Raw genomic sequence first — 20492 nt, 5'->3', positions numbered from 1 at the left:
GTGGCTCTGCATGGATTCTGCCCTTTCCACAACAGTTCACATTAATCTGTCTCCAGGCTATTTCCCTCAACTGTACCAGTTTCTGTGTCACGCCTAGGTCTGTTCTCCCTGCATCCTCCCACGATTGGATAAACCTAAATTCAAATATTTCCACTATTTATTTATTTATTTATTGAAAGCTGAACGGTTTGGGGTAGAACACCTAACCTCTTTAAGAATTAGCTATTCCATTTGTTAAAATGGAGACAGTGCCGTCTTCATAGGGATATTGTAAAGATGAAATGACAAAGTATGTAAAGACTGCCTGGAACATCGCAGGTCTTGGTACTGAGAAGTCGCCTTCCTTCCCAGGGAGAGCATGCTGTTATTGTCCATTGGAGGCCAGCGATTTGATGTCGGAGTTTTACAGGATCCTCAGCAACAATTCCGAGAATCCAAGAGCTCATTTAGGTTTTGGAGACCACCGCTATTTTCATGCGTGGGCAGCCGGCCGGGCAAGGCTTGCAACTGGGCTCTTCTTGCGTGCGCAGCCGTCGGCAGGTGCGTGGGTGTGAGCCCCGCGCGGGGAGAGGCGGGGCGCGGCCACCAGGCAAACTCATTCCTCCTCGCGGTTCCCCATGCAGGGCTGGGGGGGGTTGTGTGTGGATAATTCAATCCTCGTGGGACTCGGCGTCAGGCCTCGGCCAGGCCTGGGTGGATTGGCTGTCTCTCTTTCCCCCGCCCTCGGTACTCACCCCCACCCCCACCCCGTGTCCCAGGTGGCTCGGGCCCCTGTGGTGATCTCTGTTTACCGGAGAGCGCGGTCCAAGTTGGGCTCCATCTCTGCACTGGCTAGCTGCTAGGCAGAGCCCTGCCTGCCGGAAAGCGCGGAGAAAATCCGGCCGAGCCCACCTTCGCCCTTTCCCTCCCCCCAACGCCGGGAGAGGTCGGGTAAGAGAAAGAGGGTTTGGGAAGGATGAGCCCCTGGCCTGGGGGATTCTGCTGCCCCCCATCCCAGGACCTCACGCGCACCCAGGACTTCTATCCCTAGGCCTGGTTCCCGCGCCCATGCTCCGGGCGACGTGCCCACCCTGGGCGAGCAGCCCGAGGCTGGATCTCAGGGACGTCAGCTCCCTAGCGGAGGCCCAGGCGTGGAGACTTCATTCACAGGTGTTTCCCCACCCCAGCAGACGGCGATGACCCCCAAGCCGGCCGGACCCCCGGACGGGGGCTGGGGCTGGGTGGTGGCGGCCGCAGCATTCGCCGTGAACGGGCTCTCCTACGGGCTCTTACGCTCCCTGGGCCTTGCCCTCCCCGACCTCGCGGAGCACTTTGAACGAAGCGCCCAGGACACTGCGTGGGTCAGCGCCCTGGCCTTGGCCGTGCAGCAGGCAGCCAGTGAGGGGGGGTCCCCCGAGGTGGGAGGCGGGCACCGGGTGGAGAGGCCGTGGATGTAGTGATGGGAGACAGCAGACTTGATTACCAGACAACCTGAGAGCTACTGGTGGAACCAAGTTCTAGAAGAGTGGGTCTTGAGGTCAAAGGGAGGAGTTGCCAGGCCAGGCAAAACAGCCGATGAGAAATGCTGCGGATAGTTTGGGGGTCCCGGGGCATGTCTTCGTTGACTCCGCCCCCTTCTAGGCCCAGTGGGCAGCGCCCTGAGCACTCGCTGGGGGGCACGCCCCGTGGTGATGGTTGGGGGAGTCCTAACCTCGCTTGGCTTGGTCTTCTCGGCTTTCGCCCGAAGCCTCCTGCACCTCTACCTCGGCCTGGGCCTTCTCGCTGGTAAGAAGAATGAGGTGCCCGTATGCTTAAGGGGTGATAATAGATAATAGGGACAGGAACTCCTTATAGGGTAGAGGACTGTACAAGGCGGGGGGTGGGAGAGAGAGAGAGAGAGGAGAGAGAGAGAGAGAGAGAGAGAGAGAGAGAGAGAGAGAGAGAGAGAGAGAGAGAGAGAGAGAGAGAGAGAAATATGAATGTCCGTGTCCGCGCGTGCAGGGGAGAAACTGAGCTAAGGAATGCTACTAGCAAAGCCACAACTATACCCTCATCCTGTCCATTTGCAGGCTCTGGCTGGGCCCTGGTGTTCGCCCCAGCCCTGGGTACCCTCTCTCGGTACTTCTCCCGCCGTCGAGTCTTGGCGGTAGGGTTGGCGCTCACTGGTAATGGGGCATCCTCGCTGCTCCTGGCACCTGCCTTGCAGTTCCTCCTTGATACTTTCGGCTGGCGGGGTGCCTTGCTCCTTCTGGGCGCTGTCACCCTTCACCTCACACCCTGTGGCGCCTTGCTACGACCTTTAGCTCTCTCTGGTGACCCGCTGGCCCCACCTCGCACCCCCCTAGCTGCCCTCGGCCTAGGTCTGTTCAAGCGCCGGGCCTTTTCGGTCTTTGCTTTGGGCACTGCCTTGATCGGAGGAGGATACTTTGTCCCCTACGTTCATTTGGGTCCGCACGCTTTAGATCAGGGCATGGGTGGTTACGGGGCAGCGTTGGTGGTGGCTGTCGCTGCAGTGGGAGATGCCTGTGCCCGATTGGTCAGCGGATGGCTGGCAGACCAGGGCTGGGTGCCCCTTCCGCGGCTTCTGGTGGTGTTTGGGTCTCTGACTGGATTAGGGGTACTGGCAGTGGGACTGGTGCCCACTGTGGGGACGGAGGAGGGTTGGGGGGCTCCTCTGCTAGCCGCTGCTGGGGCCTATGGCCTGAGCGCCGGGAGTTATGCACCACTGGTTTTCGGTGTGCTCCCGGGGCTGGTGGGCATTGGAGGTGTGGTGCAGGCCACAGGACTGGTCATGATGTTGATGAGCCTCGGGGGACTCCTGGGCCCTCCTCTGTCAGGTAAGGGCTGAGCCCGCAAATTCGCTCAAGACTGTCTTCTTCTGCCCCTGGGATGCCAGGCTTCTAAATTCCTTTGCCCTCTTCTCAGGCTTCCTAAGAGATAAGACAGGAGACTTCAGTGCCTCTTTCCTGGTGTGCAGCTCTTTCATCCTCTCCGGCAGCTTCATCTATATGGGGCTGCCCAGAGCCCTCCCCTCCTGCCGTCCAGCCTCACCTCCAGCTACCCCTCCACCTGAGAGGGGGGAGCTACTCCCAGTTCCACAAGTCTCTCTGCTCTCCGCAGGGGGCGCTGGCTCCATCCGGGATACCACTTGTTGATCATTTTCTTGGTTGACCCCTTCCCTAATAAATATTTTTTATCTTTGCTTCTTGAGAGCTCCATTAGCCAATCCACGACCCCAAAAATCTCTACTTTAAGATTATATATATATATATATATATATATATATATATATATATATATTCTCCTAGCTGAAAGCGACAGGGTCCCAGCAGCCCTGGCGGTGAGGAATGATGTCCGTCCAGTTTTATTTATCGAAATCCTTGCCTTAAGAGGATCTTTGAAAAACGGCCAGCTAGTCAGCTCCAGTTTGTTAAGGGCATACCTAAACCTCATACTTTAACTTCTAAAAATGACTTTTATTTGTGTTTGTGGAGGACAAATCTCTTGGGACTGGACTTACAGGCAGCCGTGAACTGCTGGGTGTAGGCACCAGGAGCCAAACAGATGAGCAGAAAGAGCAGCAAGTGCTCTTAGCTGCTGAGCGTCTTCAGACCCACCTTTAAGAGGATTTTTATTCCTTCTATGTGTGTGTTTGTGTGAATGTATACCATGTGTGTGGTTGCCCATGGATTCCAGGAGAGGCTATCGGATCCTCTGGATTACAGGTGGTTGTGAACCACTTAGTGTGGGTGCTCTGGCACACTGGAAGAGCAGGAAGTACTCTGAACTGCTGAGCTTTCTTCCTGGCTCTCAGACCGCCTTACTGTTTTCTTGCATTTTGATCTGCCTTTGTTAGCCTAGGAGGGACAAAACGGCATCTGGGTATGGTTGTGTGCACCTGTGATCCTACTGCTTGGGAGGAGGCCAGTTCTCAAGTTCAAGATCAGCCGGGGCTACATGGTGAGGCTCTGTACAAAAGTACAAGGCTCTTGGGTTTATTAGCTTCGTCAGTTCCATCCAGTCTCTGCTCACAAGCTACCTTCTTCCATACATATGCCTTTCTCTTAAAAATATACCCCCACCCACCCCTGTGTCACAGGAATATCGGAGAAGAGGGAGATAAGTGGACGGGAGGGAAGAACTCTGGGTCACCAGAGTTCGTGGACATCTCCACGCCTTTGCTCAGTCATGGTCTTATTAGCTGTCCCAAACACAAGGTCCCCAGCTCTTTTTGAGGTTACAATTATTGTCCAGTTTCCTTATTTGTTTCATAAACAAAGGACACCAGATATCACATATAAAACATGAGAAGACTCTTGGCCTTTGACTTTCAAATTTGATTCAGAACTCAGTGGAGTTAGATTTCCTGGAGCCTTCCGAAAAGCTTGGGAGAGCAAAGACGGCGACAGGTGAGTCCTCAACAAAATACAAACGGTTGGCACATAAATTGTAGGGACCCTGGGCCTGCTCTAGAGGAGATGAATCAAGAATCCTAAGGCACTGTGCTTTTGTGAATGCCTTGATGAGGCTAGAGACCTGGCACTGTCAAGCTCTAGTTTCCATGGCAACTGTTCTCCGGTGGAGTTTAGTCCTCTTCCCGCCCCTCCTCCTTGGGCAGGGGAATTTTGGTATCTGGTGCCTCTATCACAAGGTCCTGGGGTCTGGAGGTAGAAACTGAGATGCAGGAGAAGAAATGTGGCAGGGTGATAAGAACTCCACTTCCTGCGAGTAGGAAGGCCCCAGCCACCACAAAAGAAGCCGTGTAGTTGCCCGTCATATCCCGGAGGTAGCCTGGGTCCAAGAGAGAAAAAGAAACGAAACATACATGGGTGATCTGCACACTGGGGCTAATGGCCTAGACCCATTTGTGGGCAAAGGAAAACCCACTGTCTTGGAAGAGATGGAACTTCCAAGGTAGGACTGGATGAATACGAGACTAGAGTTTCTTATACAGCCTCAAAAGGTCATTTTGGCTGCCACCCTCCCTGCAGAAAGGATTTCCAAACCAGTCTGTAGGTGTTGGTGAGCCATATTAAGTCAAGCATATCTGTGTGTTTTGTTCTGGCAACAGTGGCCCTTTTAAGCCTTCAGTTAATAGTTAAGAGGAAGATGTTAAAGATCAGAAGGTTCTGGCATCCTGAGCACGGAGAACTTTAACCAGATGTTTCAGACATTGGGGCAGAGGGTCACTGGGACAAAGGAAAAGAAAAGACACTGACCAAGGCCAGGCCAGGTCTTCTGAAAACCAAGCCTGTAAGTTCACTGTTGTCTTCCCACTCAGACCTTCTTAGACCCAAGTTCTGTCCTGTGAACCCACTTCAGGACTGTTATGATTGGCTATGCAGTATGTACACTGTTTACATACTAGAGGACACTATTAACATATGCCATCGTCGTGGAAACAGTTCCTTCCAACTATACAACATGACATCCTGGCCCAGTTTGAAACCCCATTCTCTTACCTGATAGAGGAGCCCCCAGTAGCCCACCGACACTCTCTAGCATCTGCAACAGGCCCAGACCACAGTAAATCCTTCCAGTCCCCACCAGCTCAGGAAGCACGGAGAAGGCCACTGGGGTCAAAGCTCCTGATGTGAAGCCATATGCCACAGCTAGAACCACCAGGGTTGTAGAAGCCTGAGCAACAGGGAACAGAGCTAGTGACACCCCAGTCAGGGTGGTCCAGAGCATCAGAAGTCTTGCCACAGGTCCTGGGACTGCATCTCCCAGCCAACCAGATGCCACACGTCCCACCAGGTCAGAAATAGCAGCCACTGAAAGTAGGAAGGCAGCAGGCAGTGGGTCCCAACCCAGGTCCTGCAGATGGGCCACCAAATGGACGTAGGGAATGAAGTAGCCAGTGTTGATCAGGGTGAGGGCAATGGTGTACCGGAGGAAGGGACCATGACAGAGGAGGGAGGTGATCTGGGCCCCAGGGCCACCCACAGCAGTGTCTTCAGTCAGGGAGAGTGGGCGGAGGAGAGCACCACAGGCCATCAGATGTAAGGAGAGGGCAGACACTAGCAAGAGGGCTCCCCTCCAAGCATAGGCATTAATCAGCCACTGGAAGAGGGGGGCAAATGCAAAAGAGGAGATGCCCACTCCCGTCAGGGCCAGCCCCATGGCCAGAGATCGACGATGAGAGAAGTAACGGGAAAGGCAGGCCAGGGTCGGAGTGAAGGTCAGGGCCCAGCCAGAGCCTGTCAAAAGGAAAACAAGGCAGGAGGCTGTGGGCTTTGGAAGTCCTTAGAACACCCAGCAATCCCAACACTACCTTGTAGCAGACTAGGCCCTGTTTTGGACTCCCACAGACCTGGGTATTCATAGTGCTGGCTGTAGCACTCTCTAGATGTGTGACTTTGTGTGTTCTGCTTACTCTCCCAGGCTCAACCACCTCATTTGCAAAATGGGGTTAACACACTTTATGGCAGTGGTTCCTGACCTTTCTAATTGTTTTGACTCTTCAATATAGTTCCTCATATTGTGGTGACCACCCCCCCCCCAACCATATGATTATTTTCTTTTTTTTTTTTTCCCTGAGACAGGGTTTCTCTGTGTAGTCCTGGCTGTCCTGGAACTCACTCTGTAGACCAGGCTGGCCTCGAACTCAGAAATCCGCCTGCCTCTGCCTCCCGAGTGCTGGGATTAAAGGCGTGCGCCACCACCACCGCCCGGCCCCATGATTATTTTTATTACTACTTCCTAACTGTCTTTTTTGCTACTGTTATGAATCTTAATGTAAATATCTGATGTCAGGGTGTCTGCTATATGAGCCCCATGAAAGGATCGTTCGACTCTTCCAAAGGGACCGCTACCTACATGTTGAGAACCGCTGCTCTATGGGAACTGGGAAGACAGGAGATAGTGTTCCTAAGGTAACTAACACAGAACTTTGGAATTAGAGCCCCATCTCTACTGTTTCTGGCTACATTAATCTTCCTTTGCCCAGGTGTGTAAGCATCGATGAACACTGAAAGCTTCATTATTATTTTTTTAAGTAGGCAACGATATCTATTTCGGTCGCTACCTAGCACAGTCTTAAAGAAAATCTCCCTTCTTCACTCCAGTCGGATGGGTTTGGGCTTGTGTTCTCTGGATTTTCTCAGATTTAGTCATTCAGTTTAAGAATTCCCTTCAGGGCATAGGTTCTCCCTACGCCCTTCTGGAAAGAGGTGGAAGGAGGTGAAAACTCAGAGGCTTAAGATCCAGGTCTTGGACTTCTGCCCTTACCCAGGGTCTCACCTGACAGCAGCCCAATACTCAGGTACAGGTGAGTCAAGGAGGTAGCAAATGAAGCAAGCAGCATTCCCAGCGCAGCCAAGATGCCCCCAGTCATCACCACAGGCCTGGGCCCCAACTTCGTGCTCAGGGCACTACCTATTGGGCCTGGGGAATTGGAATGGGTTCTGCGAGGTGGTCCCCGCCATCTTCCCTCAGCATCCTCCCGACCCTTTCCCGTTTCTGGTCCCCAAATTCCCTCTTTTCTCCGAGGGTGGCAGGCCACAGCACCCGGACACAGCACTCACTCCCAAACTGCTGCACCGCGATCCCTATGGAAGCGATCCAAGAGACTCTGGCTGCCTGCTCCTCAAACGCCGCCACAAATTCCACGAAGAAGACACCGAAGGAACGGAGCACCCCAAACACGAGCGCCGACTGGAAGAACGCTGAGAGCACCACCATCCATCCCCAGCCCCCGTCGGGGGGCTCAGCCCTGCGCACCATTCCGGAAGGAACAAAGGGGCAGCTCCTAAGAGCCCCTGCCTGATCTGGGCTTTAAACCACTCGCTTTGGCCGTCCCATCCACCCTGCAGGACGCTTAGCGCCAAGCTGGGGCTGGTCGCTAGGAAGTTACTGATAAAGCATGTGGCGCCTGCGCCTTTCCCCAAGAGGAGGGAGGCCTATGAACCCGGACCAGCCACCGACACAGAGCGGGGTTAGCCCGCAGCTGAGACCCAGACTCCAGCCAGATGATTTCTTTAGAGGACAGAAAACAAAACCAGGTTGGGGCCACAACCCTAACGAGAGGTAATCTGGTTGTGAATTATGTTATCTTTGAGGATTCAACACCTGCCTAAGTGGGACAATATCCAACACTTGGCTCGCCAATTAGGATGCAGGTCACCAGAGCAGGGGGTGGACCCGGAGGGGTTGGGCGGGGTTTACAGCTTTGTTCAAGACCTGCAGTGAGAGAGGGGCGCATGCGTAGGGAGGGGCATGAGAAAGATCGGTCCCACGTGACAAGGGACCTACCGCGAGGGTTCTGCGGGTGTTGGGTCAATCACATTTCCAGATTTACATCAAAGGGCTGGTTGTGGATAAACTGGTCCTGGCCAGGCAGAAACTCAACTTGCTTAGTGAGGGATCCAAGACTTACCAGGCAGCGTGAGTACTAAGGGATAGGTTATGAGGTAAGAGTCAAACTAATAGAGCACCTGGGGCGACTAGAAAAGCCCTTTTGAAAATTCTAGACTGCGGAGTCGAGGGCTACGGAGGAAGAGGGAAGATAGGAAAGCGCAGACTGTGATTCTAGCTGCTGCGGAGACAAGCTCATGGTCAACGTGGGCAATTTAGCTAGACCCTGTCTCAACTTAAAAAAAATAATTAAAAGGGGGTTTACAGGCCCTATTCAACAGTAGGTCCTGGTTCAATTCTCAGTATTGCTGTTATAAAGAGGGGAGGCGGGGAACGGAGAACGAGGATGGGTGACGTGTTAGGAGTCTTGGCATTCGTTTCTGTAATGAGGAATTTTTTTCCTGCCGTTTCTGACCCCTCTATCAGGAAACTTGCAGGTCACCGAGACCAAAAATAACTGGGGAGAGGAAGGGCGGCAGTCACACCATCTGAGTCCCCCATTACCACCTACTTTTTCAGCGATGCTGGAAGCTTTCTCTTAGCCTTCTAACTAGTTATTTTGTTTTGTTTTTTGTGGGTTTTTTTTTTTTAATCTTATGCTGAACTACTTAAGAGAGACAAGCTATGACCCTGGTCACGGGAGCAATCAAGCCTCTTATCTAACCAGGGCTATAGCCCGCACTGCCTCCTCACCTCGTGAGAGCAATAACTTGGGTCTCTCTCTCTCTCTCTCTCTCTCTCTCTCTCTCTCTCTCTCTCTCTCTCTCTCTCTCTCTCTCTCTCTCTCTCTCTCTCTTTTATTATACCTCCGGCTCCCCAGGACTCTGACCTTGAGACCTTGGGCTCATACACAGACCAGTAGGGAAGAAGGCCAACAAGAGGGATGGAATTAGAAGCTATGCTTTTAAGAAAACATATGTAGGGGCTGGAGAGACAGCTCAGCAGTTAAAGAGCACTTGCCGTTCTTTCAGAGGAACGAAGTTCAGGTCTTGTCAGCTCCCACACTGGTCAACACTGTAGTCTGTTCGGGGGGGGGGGGGGATCTGACGCCCTCTTCTAGCCTCTACAGGCACTGTATTCATGTGGGTCACTTAAATACATGTAGGCAAACCGCTACACATAAACGTAAATATATAAACCAAGTTTGATTGCACAGGCCTGTCTGCAACCCCAGCTGTTTAGGAGACTGAGGTAAGAGGGTGGCAAGCTCAAGGCATGCTGGGACTACAGACTGAGGTAAAAGCCAGCCTGGGCAATTTAGTGCGATCCTATCTTAAGGAAATAAACAGTGAACTTGGCTGTGTTGCCTTGCTCCTGTTACTCCAGTGTTTAGGAGGCAGAGTCAAGTTTAAAACCAGCCTGAACTACATAAAGACTGCCTCAAAAGCCCAAGGAGGGGCTAGAGAGAGGGTGTAGCGGGTCAAGTGCTTGCTTTGAGAACCTGATGACTGAGTTCAATCCCTGATGAAACTCACAGGAATGTGGAAGGAGAGAACTGACTCCACAAAGTTGTCCTCTAACCTCCACACGTACACACGCTATGGTGTGTGCACACAAAAGTACCACACATGCATGCACAATAATAAATTAATTAGCCAGGCAGTGGTGGCGCACGCCTTTAATCCCAGCACTTGGGAGGCAGAGGCAGGCGGATTTCTGAGTTCGAGGCCAGCCTGGTCTACAGAGTGAGTTCCAGGACAGCCAGGACTACACAGAGAAACCCTGTCTCAAAAAACCAAAAAAAAAAAAAAAAAAAAAAAAAAAAAAAAAAAAGAAAGAAATTAATTAGATTTATAAAATGGAAAGCCCCCTCCCTAAACCTGGGTTTTGGCCTCTCATGGAAGTTCCAGGGTTCAATCCCTTGCACCAAGCAAAACCAAACCATGCTACGTTTCTCAGTTGCATATATGGAAAATAAAATGCTGAAATGCTTTGGGTCTACAGTTTTGTTATAGACTCATAATAGGGATATGGCAACGGTATAGGAAATAGTTGAATCTTAAAAGAGCCCAGTTTTTAGATCTTTAGAATCAGATCACAGTCCCAATCTTGATTTTTCCACTTTTTACATGGTCAAGATACTTAACTTCTCAATTGGTGTCATCTGTGAACTGGGGAGAACACTCCCTACTTTTTAGAGCTGCCAGGGGTTAAACTAGTAAGTCTGTATGTACATTTAACATGTGGTAAGTAATAATAGCTGGTCTTATTTTTGATAGGGGCTAAGCTGTAACGGAAGGTGACAGAAACTTGTTTAGTTTCCGTATTTTGCTGCTTTTGTTTTTGTTTTTTAAAATAACCTAGGTTATAGACTTGTAAAAAAATGAAGAAATACAAGCAGCCACTAAAATAAGATTACCAGGGAGAGCATTAGACTGAAATAAAAACACAACCACAGCCTGTAGTTGGTGAGGGTGCTTCAGAGATCGACTTTGTCTTTATGACATCTGAGGAAAGTCCAGAGGGAGGGAACATTAGACTTAGTGACTTTTGGCCTTGGGCTGGAACACATTTGTGCATCCTGGACACATAGCCATTGGAAAAGACACATGTATTGGATGTTAGACTCCAAGATACTACAAACTGGAGATGGAGCAGACACACAGGCACTAACGATCAGCCTTCCCCTTGGGGCTGCTATAGCAGCTTCTGTTGTTCTTATGGGACCCAGGTCCTACCCATCCTCTTTGGTGCTGGTTGTTTATGAGGAAGTGTAGGTGGCTTGGTCACAAGCATTAAGAACCTGAGCTAGCACAGATGCACTTCCCAGGTTCTTTCCTACTTTCTCCTCGAAGACTCCCCACCTCAATCAGGAAGTGACTTCAGACCGGCAGGATGCAGGTGGCTCCGGATAAACTTCATGAAGTCACTGGTTCCTACACAATGAGCCGGAAGGCTGGGGCAGGAAAGGGAGAGCAAGGACCACTGAGGACTAGTGGGATGCAACAGTGCAATGAACACAGAGTCTGAGTTATTAGTCTCCAGAACCTCTTTCCAGGTCCCTGGGTACCCCCCACCCCACAACACACACACACACACACACACACACACACACACACCTAGGACACAACAGATGGCACAAAGAAGAGCTTCTTTATTCCAGGATCTGATCTTCCAGGATCTAACGTCTCACTCCTGGCACTTCCCATGTGCCCATCCAATCTGCTAAACAGAAACCACCTTCTCAATCTCTCCTCTGTCGGCGCCCCCGCCCCCCAATACACACAGTTCAAGTCTGCATAGGGAGTTAAATGGGAACAGGAAAAATGAATGGCTTTCTTGCCTGTCCTCAGCTGCTGGCCACAGGACTGACTTAATTCAGGAGTCTCTGCCCTACAAATTCAAGTTGTTTTACCATCTACCCAAGTACTATAATCAAATAGGTCCCAGGGCAACAGGAGCAGGACTGTAAATCAAGGCTCCCAAATACTAACATCCCAGACACCCCATCTAACCATGGGTTCCATCCCTAACATCGTTATCTACATGTTCTACACCAGAAACTGCAGCCCTCAACCAACCTTGTAACACTATCTGGTAACTTGTTCAAGTGGAAGGGGCCTTTGGCCAATCCATCAGCCAGGCTTTGAAGGCTTTTAAGTATGTAATTCCAGCAATAATCCCCAATGACAACAAAGGCAGCCCCTTTCCTTCCCGTGTCAAGTCCTGGTACATTCACCAGTCCCAGACAGGAATGTAACAATGGGCAGCCTGAGTCTCAGACTCAGGTTTTCTAAGGTAAGAAAGCTACCAAGCACCCATAAAAGATGAAGTTCTTGGAATCTGGACACTTGCCAGAAGCTGTCCCAACACAAAACAAACACGTTCAAAGAAGATGGGCATATTGTGTCCCAAGGGACAGTCAACCCCAGCTGCTCTTGCAGTAAAGAATTCCTTAGACTCATAGTCAAGGAATGTCATTAATTCTCTCTAGGTCATAGCATTCTCAGAAACCAGACAGATAAGAAAATGTCCCATAATCTCTAGTAAGGATCTTCAGGTCTTTCCCCATGGAGATACTAAATCAGTCCCCATGAGAGGATTATATGGGTTCAGGGCAAACCCTTAGGCAGGCTTAGTCTGATGGATGGACATGGTGCATTCGAACCCAGGCGAATAGATCAATGGAGCTGTTGATGCTGGGCCTTCTTGCAGGAGGAGTCCAGCCCCCACCTTCCCAGCCTTCAGGGGGAATTTATTATTTTGGGTTCATCAAAAAAGGTTCCCATCACCCTCAAAGAGCTGAAAGGTTTCTTTCCATGTCTGGCCTGCTACAGGACTTGCACCATCCAAAATACCAGAGGATTCCTAACCTTACATGTTCTCGGGCTTAGCCCAGGAAAACTAAAGGTTCCAGTTCTAGAACTGGAGGGATAAACCACCAAGCAAACAAAGAGAGGAAAAGAAAGGACAATTCCAGAAAGTTAAAAAAGAAAAGGAAAAAAAACCAAAAAACAAAAAACAACTTAAGACACTAAAGCCAAAGGCAAGAACCAAGCACTAGGTGCCTCTGCCAGCAGAGTGGTGCCCTGTTTCCAGTCTCTTTTGATCATACTTGTGGAAGAGAAAAGTTGGAAATGCAAACAGAATAAAGGCCCTGGTACCAACCACAGGCCTCAATAAATTATATTTACAGATAAACCATTTGAAATGGAGGGGAAAGCTCCCTTAAAGAGAGCAAGTCCCTTGTGTCTCTCCTTTCCCCCCAGACCCTAGCTACCCAATCTGGATTGTGAGGAAGAGGTTTTGACCAGCAAAACAGAGGCAGATCTAGCCAGGATCTGCCACCCCCGCTCTCCCCCAGTACGAAATTAAAGAGTCAGCACTTTTTGATACCAGGGTGGCCCGGCACACCCCCATATCAAGACCATCAGGGAAACCAAGCTGAGCCTACAGCTTTCACAGCCCCTAGGGAGCGAATGGAGTTTAGATGGGGGGACTCAGCTACGGTCCCCCGAGGATGTGGTAGCGCACTTTAGTGTTGGTAGCAGCTCCGTGTTTCTGACGGAGATGCAGCCGCAGTTGACTCTTGTGCCGGAAATGTAGGCCGCAGGGGTCACACTGTGGGAGGACAGGTCTGTCAGGTCCCAACCCTTCCACAACCACCGTTTAGGGACAGGAAGGGGAACTGTCCAGCTCTCCTCTGACAATCAGCCTTTTGGCATTCAGGCCCTTCTATTTCCTCTGGGGGGCGCCAGGGAGATGGGCCTTGCCTTACTTAACAAAAGCATCAACACCTGTTAGGTCCTTGGAACAACAGCACCTAGTCAAGGTACATAATTACTCCCACCCCTCTCCCGGGTGCAAGCCTCTGATTCATTAGAACTCTTTAGGCTGTCGTTCATTTCCAAGAAACCTAGCATCTCTGGCAAGACTCGCCCCAGAATATACGAGGGATAATTCCATGATTAGGCTGTGTAGGGTACCCACGTGGTATGGCTTCTCCCCGGTGTGGATGCGAACGTGGCTTTTGAGGGTCTGCAGATGGCGGAAGCGGGTTCCGCAGGTGGGACACGGATAAGGCTTCTCTCCGGTGTGGATGAGCACATGTGCGCGTAGGTGTGCCACCTGAGGGGCAGAGCATTGAGATCGCCTCTGGGAGGGGCGGAACCCTCTTCGCTCCTCCCACTCGCCTTCCAGTCCCTCTCCTTACCTGAACAAAACGCGAGCCGCAGGTCTCACACTTGTACGGCTTCTCTCCAGAATGGATGCGGCTGTGTGTTTTTAGGTTAGCAGGTCGGTTAAAACGTGCTCCGCAGATGGAGCAGCGGTAGGGCTTTTCCCCTGCAAGTAGGAAGCCAGTCAGATCGCCCCATGGAGAGCGGTGGGCACGAAGACCAAGACCCCCTCCTACCTGTGTGCACCGCGCGGTGACTAGCCAGGTTGCCCTTATAACGGAAGGCAGATCGGCACAGCTGGCATTTATAGGGCTTGTCCTCGTCCCCTGGAGCTAAGGGCTCCAGCCCTGATGAGCACCCAGACACAGTCTCACAGTTCTGACAGCTGAAAAACTCACTTCCTAAGAAGGAACAGTGACAATCTTAGTTATTTACTGGGGACTCCCCTGGAGCCCATAAATCTACAACAGTACACTAGTAGGGTCTGTTGGCCTTTTTTAACCCCTCAATTATTGCGGAGGCTACTGGAGATCATTTGGCTTGCACACGACCATACAGTCAGTAAGCTACGTCTGATTTAGTATCGTCCTTCTAATTTCAATGGTGTGACAGTATGTGGAGGTTCTTACAAGTGGGTGGAGGTTTCTGTTTCTCTCCTTTCTTGTCTCACTCCGGGTGACAGCCTGCCAGAGAGGCCCTGCCAAACTCTGGGCAGATCGTTCAGTCCTGGATTGGGCTAGGCCAGAAATTCCCAAACTGTGCTGCTTTTTGGAAGTACATGGAGAGCTTAAAAAATATTTATGATTGGTGCTCACTTTCAGACATTCTGACTGATGAGGTGAAAGTTTTTCAGAAGGGGTCTGATTGCAGTCAACTTTGGGAACTATAAAATAGGTCTATTCTGAGGCCTTTTGGTCCAGATCGACCTGGATCAGCTACAGGAGAGAAGGCAGAAGAGAAGCCTCTTACCTGGTGGTGGATGAGCCTGCTTAGAAGTTGGCAGAGAAGACTCTTGAGCCCGGGGTGTGAAGAGGTAGGAGTTATTTGCTGGAGTTCCACATTTGAATCGTGCAGTGGTATTAGCTAGAGAAAGTCTAGGCAGATGGTAAGAGCCATAGAAAAGGTTAGGGATTGGAGGTGGGGCATTGGCTTCCCCCACCCCCTTTCTGGAAAATACAGACTTCAAGGCCTATCTTGTGGAAGTGAGCTAATATTGATCATTAAGTCCCACCCCACTCCAGCCTTTGGCCAACTCCCTAAGGTGGGTTAGTATCTCTGAAACCTGGCCCAGATGGTGGCACAATGTCCACTCAATGGCTCTGCTTCTTAGAGTAGTCCGGACTCTAAAACTCTTGGGAGTTATAGATTCTGTACCTGCTCTGGAGACCAGGTGTGGCTCCTTCTTCACTGCTGCTGCTGCTGCAGGCTTCATCTCCACTAGGAAGCCTGGCTTGGGGGCAAGGTTGACCAGAACTCTCCCCAACCAGGCTTCCTGCTTGTGAGGTCTGAGAATTTAGCACAATAAATTTATACTTCTTCCAGTTGCAGGCCTTGGGGTCCGGACTGGCTGGACTTGGGGAACCTTGACTGCAGCTTCGAGACTCAGTAGGTGGGTCTGGGTGTCCTTCTGAGCGCCTGGGACTGCCCGGTGGAGGGACTGTTGGGGGTCTTGGGGGTTCTGCCTCCATGGGTCGTAAGGAGATGCCTAGAGGTTCATAGCTAGAAAAATTACCATGATCATTAACACCTTTTCCTAATGGTTGCCTTTGCCCTCATCCCGGGAACTACTTCTAGGGAGAACACAAAACCATGGTTCCTTCACCTGGCCTGGATGAAACGATGACATGCCTGGACGACGTGTTCCATCTGCAAATAGGTGGCAGCTGCAAGGACAGCTGGCGCGGTGGCTGGAGAGAGGCGAAGCCTTGAAGTATACATAAAGTCCAGAAGAGGAGCAAAGCCTCTGGCTTCTGGCCCCCCAGGCAGAGAGAGTACATCCACTCCGACTCCCGCTCGGCCCCGGAAAATTGAATAGAAGAAGCCACTGGAGAGAGGACACATGGGTCATGTTAGAAGCTGGGAGACCAAAGGAGGGTCTTGCCTCCCCACTAGCACTGCTGCTCCAATTTTTGGATGCTCTCCTAAGCTTCTCTTTCCACCCTTCCCCTCCCCACTTCGGACACTCCATTTCTGGGATTGCAGGTGTGGACCACTATTCCCCGCTTCCCCCATGCTTAGGATTACCTCTCAACGGCCAAGTTACACTGTTCTTTACCCAGTTAGAACCCTGGAGCCCTACCCCCTCGAACCTGCAAGCGATAAGAACTGCCTTGTGCGCTCTTAGGGGTTGCCCGCCAACCAGCAGCGTGACGTCAGTGAGGATCCCGCGCAGGCGCAGCTCATTCAGATTGCTAAGCACGTCGGAGGAGTGGCGGGTGAACTCTCGGACGTAGCCCAGAGCTCCCTCTGGGGCCGCTGTGGAACCCATAGCGACCCAGGCCTGCGCCAGGCACTGAAAATGTTAGTGGATCCAGGCATTACTAAAACAGATTCCCTTCTTCTCTGATGGTTTCTTCCTGGGGTACCCCTAGAGCCAACGCCATCAGATAGCGGGCCCAGCATCACCTGCTCCACTTAATTCCTCTCGTTCATCCTGCCCTAAACGATCGCTTCCTTCCCTTTGCTGGATCTCAGAGATCTTGGAGCAAGTTAGAAATTCTCGTACCTCCGTCTGGAGGGCGAGCGTGAGGAACCCCGCACTCCCGTGCGCCGTTGGTTCGACTCTAGTTAACTCATCCACTACCTTCCTTTTCTCTGCTTCCCGGGCGCCTGGGTCACAGGTACCAGATCTTACCTGGGGACCAAATGTGATCTGTAGCCCACGCCCGTCTACACGACTCCTATCGCTAGACCCAATATTCCCCATCTCTTTTTAGCACAATTCCTGGTATTCAAGTCGTATTACCACCAACTAACCCCAAGCCCTCATAGGACACTCAGAAGTCTGATACCCTCAAGGTCTGGTTCTTACCCCTGTCCTGCAGGGGCTGCAGCTTCTCCTCTCGAGGGGGGCGGGGTCTCTCTCCTCTTTCGGTCTCTGCTCCTTTATTCGGCCGGGATGGCGGGGGCGGGGGTAGAGGTGGGGTGAACCCGTGAGTCCGTATCCTTCCTTCCTCTGTGGCTCTCCAGATGGTGAACCCGGGGCGGGGTCTCTGTCTCAAACTGTATCTCAGAATCTCGGGGTGATCGTATCGTGGGTGGCTTTGGTTCATTAAATAAGCACCCGAGGATGAGAATATTAGAATTGGGGAGGAAGTTAGTGATACGGAGGGTTGTAACATGGGAGCCTTGTGTTGTCGGAGGACCTGGGACATCGAGAACTGGAGTGTTAGGTTTTGGAGGCGGGTGACAACAGCTAGTTGAGGGAGAAAGGAAATATCCTAAAACTTCTCTTTCCAATGTATTGGATTCAGGAAGAAAATAGACAATCCAAATGGTATCAGGTTTGGGGAGGCATTAGTGGGCTCCCGTGGGGTCTCAGATAGTGGGAAAAGGAGTAGTAATTGAAAGGCAGGGTCCAGAAAAAGGGGAGGTGGGGCTCTGACCAGGCTGGGTAAGGAGAGGGCGGATATGATTTCTAGTTCGTTTCCTTCCATTGTCCTGAGACCGGACGGCTCCTGCAGCTGCTTCCCCTCGAGGAGGTGGGGAAAACCCCGGGTGGGGACCGAGAGACGCTCGGGAGACCTAGGCGTCCGGCCTCTTACTCTCGACTCTCTCTCAACCCTTATAGGGATCCAGAGAGACAGACTCCCGCCTAAAGCCCTGACGCTCTCCATCAGTCCTAGCTCACTAGGGCTTCGAGCACCCGCCCGTCGGCTGCGCTTAGAGTCTGGCGGGACGCCGGGGTCCAGCGCGGCAAGTAGGCAAAACTCGGCAATGTTTGCATCCTTCCACGAGAGGGCGGACGAGCACCAGCCTCGCTTCACCCTAGGTCTCTTCCCAGCTGGAGATGTGCTCAGACCAGCTAGCAGGATGCATTCAGTCCAGGCTACAGGAAACCTTTAGCTGCCTTCTTTCTGATAGTTTCTTCTGCACCTCTGTCTCTTAGTAAGGCAGTAGGTAGAAGACAGAAAAGTTAGGGTCTCCGCAGGAAACTCAGGCTAGAACTCTTATGGAAGACTTTGGAATGAATATAGTGATTAGGATGAGGTGGGGTCCTTAAGCCTGGGAACACAGAATTTTGGGTTGTTTTATTTTCTAATTTGATAGATACTGCTACCCAGATGTCTGTAGACATGAATTTCCAATGAACATTAATATGAACGTTGGTCGGGGTAAACAGAGAGGACAGAGGAGAAAGGGCAGGAGGAACCTGGTAACTAAGAACTCAATCCAGAAGCTAGGCAGGAACCACACCCTTAGATTTTGTTTGGGGAGCCTTGGGATAAGAGGACAAGGTTCCTTTAAAGAAGAGGGGCAGAGCTGAGCCCAGGTATGAAGCAGGCTCTCTTTGAGTATGGGGTTAGGACCATAGAAGTTGAGCAAGAATGGACCTTCATATCTAGGCCTGAGGCCTCTTCCTTCTGTTCTTGGGGGTGGGGTACATTTGTTTATTTTACTGGTTTTGATGTTTTTTTTTTTTTTTTTTTTTTTTTTTTTTAAAGCAGAAACACAGCAAACAAAACTGCAGACCAGGTGGGGACTGGGCATAGCTAGGGACTCTGGATGACAAGGTGGCTTTACTTTGTGAAGATTATTTGCTCTCCAATTTTCATCTCCAACTTTGAGGTGAAAACAGGAAGGGCTCCCTTTGATGTCAGGACAGAGTTAGCTTTTCGGAGTCTGGGGGTGTCACCTGCCATAGAAGTTATTATAGTCAATAAGGCCTGGTTTTAGTCTCGAGAGCTGATAGCAAATTGGAAGTACAGGGCTGGTTTTAAAGTTGTCTTAATTGAGGTTGGGGGCGGGTCGGGGGGATCTGGAGCTCACATTTGAGTCTGTCCATCTCTGTTACTTTGGTCTACTGGGAGAGCATGTGTACTAATTTGGGGGATATAGTGTGGTTTCAAGGTTTGGATGAGGTTGTTTGGGGGCATAAAGGTCACTTTGGGGCTTTTTAGAAGGCACAGTTACCTTGAGTTGGAGGCAGAGCGGGAAGCTAGGAGGGAATTTGAAGGCTTTCTGTAGTTGAGGGCTTGTTGGGGGGCAAAGTTTTATATTTGAATCTTGTGGAAACTAATTTTGAGGGTAGGATATTCCTGTGTACATGTTTAGGTGTGAAACTCCTCCAGAGGAGAAACTGTGAGAAGCCTCCCCCCTCCCCAGGGTAGAAGAATAGTTTGGGGGTGTCCAATTTCTGGCCACATTTGGTGAAGCTGAGCGATGGATCATAAATTGAAATCAATTTGGAGGCTCACCTATTCTAGAGCACACTTCTGATTTAGGTTATCTTTTGCTGATAGTCCCCTCTTGCCCCAGATTGTTAAAAAAAAAAAATTAGTGAACCCCCAAATAAAGCCAGAATTTGAAGGACAAAGCCTGGAAAAAGCAGTATGTTCCATCATAGATTTATTAGTATATGGCCTATTGAGCTGAGGGGGGGAAAGTGGTTTCATACTCTGAACCCAGTTTCTTATGGAAGAAAAAATCCGTTTGGAGGAGATGGGGTGTCTCTTGTTAAAGTGGGTGCTTTCTGACTAACACAGTGCTGCTGAAACTGGCAAGGAGGGGCTGTGGTGGTCTACAAGGGGGTGAATCTTGCACCCTGATTTTTTAGGATAAGAGCCCCAAAGAGAAAGCAGACAGAGGATTGGGAATGAGGGTGAACTGAAGGGGGAGGGGTTCCCAGCGGCAGCAGGGGCTAGAGGGTAAGCCAGGCCAGATATTCCCGCCTAGGTCCCTGTTCTCTTCGGCTCTCCTCCCCTCTCTCCCTCCCACCGCCCACCCCCCCAACTCAAGGAAAAAAAAACTGCCTGTGCAATAGCAATGGCAGATTCCAGTCCTCCAGGCTTTCCTAAACCACCACCGAGACCAGCCAGGGGGGAGGGGAGGGGAGGGGAGGATCGGGCTCTCCTGCTTCCTTGAGACAGGGGCAATGAGCTTGACCTCTTGGCCCCTAGCCCTCTAAAGAGTGTCCCCCGGTCTGGAAGCCAGGTGTCCTGGACCCTAGCCCCCAAGCGGGGGGGGCCTGGAGAAACGGGGAGGAGGAAGGAGGGAGTGACTTCCAAAATTGGCATCGGGACAGAGCAGGGCTGGCGGGAGGCAGGAGAAAGACAGAATTTTCCTGAAAAAACGGGGGTATCTAAGGACCCCAAATTTGGGTAGCTAGTTCAGGACCGTCTTCCCAACATCCTAGATTTTTTTGGGATTTTTTGGGGGCCCCGGGACCTCTCTAGATGGGGTGAGGAATGTAGTGTTGGGGGAATCTGACTGGGGCAATGCAGCTGCCTCTCCCGCCGAGTTGGAGACGGATGGGCTGGGACGGGTTTTGGGGGGGTGTCCCCAGTTCTGACTGGGAGTGGAGGAACCCCTCCAGAGCTC

At 51.2% G+C, this 20492-nt stretch overlaps 3 protein-coding genes across 3 annotated transcripts; 1 reads left to right on the top strand and 2 right to left on the bottom strand.

Annotated features, from left to right (window-relative positions):
* The first annotated feature begins 404 nt into the window (after positions 1-404).
* Positions 405-3181, top strand: Slc16a11 (solute carrier family 16 member 11). Its single transcript, XM_034508061.2, is given in 7 exon segments — positions 405-540; positions 759-858; positions 861-930; positions 1031-1377; positions 1621-1764; positions 2049-2816; positions 2905-3181. Coding segments are annotated over 7 exon segments (1725 nt in total). The 5' UTR covers positions 405-474; the 3' UTR covers positions 3135-3181.
* Positions 3182-3940: 759 nt separating this feature from the next.
* Positions 3941-8093, bottom strand: Slc16a13 (solute carrier family 16 member 13). Its single transcript, XM_034504310.2, has 4 exons — positions 7506-8093; positions 7222-7365; positions 5442-6179; positions 3941-4770 (listed from the first exon to the last, which is right to left on the bottom strand). Exons 1-4 carry the CDS (start codon positions 7702-7704, stop codon positions 4565-4567), a joined length of 1287 nt encoding a protein of 428 aa, XP_034360201.1. The 5' UTR covers positions 7705-8093; the 3' UTR covers positions 3941-4564.
* A 2676-nt stretch (positions 8094-10769) lies between these two features.
* On the bottom strand, positions 10770-17138 carry Bcl6b (BCL6B transcription repressor). Its single transcript, XM_076936450.1, has 9 exons — positions 16984-17138; positions 16262-16464; positions 15775-15996; positions 15327-15671; positions 14922-15046; positions 14189-14353; positions 13988-14118; positions 13765-13902; positions 10770-13395 (listed from the first exon to the last, which is right to left on the bottom strand). The coding sequence occupies exons 2-9, from the start codon at positions 16438-16440 to the stop codon at positions 13279-13281; spliced, it is 1422 nt and encodes a 473-aa protein (XP_076792565.1). The 5' UTR covers positions 16441-16464; positions 16984-17138; the 3' UTR covers positions 10770-13278.
* Between the last annotated feature and the right edge of the window lie 3354 nt (positions 17139-20492).

This window comes from Arvicanthis niloticus, chromosome 6 (genome assembly GCF_011762505.2).
Source record: "Arvicanthis niloticus isolate mArvNil1 chromosome 6, mArvNil1.pat.X, whole genome shotgun sequence".
In the NCBI taxonomy this organism is placed as follows: domain Eukaryota; kingdom Metazoa; phylum Chordata; class Mammalia; order Rodentia; family Muridae; genus Arvicanthis; species Arvicanthis niloticus.
The sequence above is the reverse complement of the archived record's forward strand: the minus strand, read 5'-3'. Positions and strand labels throughout refer to the sequence as shown.

Bases quoted from the DNA above. Each gene is read 5' to 3' on its own strand.
- Slc16a13 (XM_034504310.2), bottom strand. From the start codon at position 7,704: ATGGTGCGCAGGGCTGAGCCCCCCGACGGGGGCTGGGGATGGATGGTG. The intron at 7,366-7,505 runs GTGAGTGCTGTG...CCAATTCCCCAG, and splicing joins CGCGGTGCAGCAGTTTGGGA to GCCCAATAGGTAGTGCCCTG. The intron at 6,180-7,221 runs GTGAGACCCTGG...TCCTTTTGACAG, and splicing joins GAGTATTGGGCTGCTGTCAG to GCTCTGGCTGGGCCCTGACC.
- Bcl6b (XM_076936450.1), bottom strand. From the start codon at position 16,440: ATGGGTTCCACAGCGGCCCCAGAGGGAGCTCTGGGCTACGTCCGAGAG. The intron at 14,119-14,188 runs GTAGGAGGGGGT...TCCTACTTGCAG, and splicing joins TCACCGCGCGGTGCACACAG to GGGAAAAGCCCTACCGCTGC. The intron at 13,903-13,987 runs GTAAGGAGAGGG...TCTGCCCCTCAG, and splicing joins GCGGCTCGCGTTTTGTTCAG to GTGGCACACCTACGCGCACA.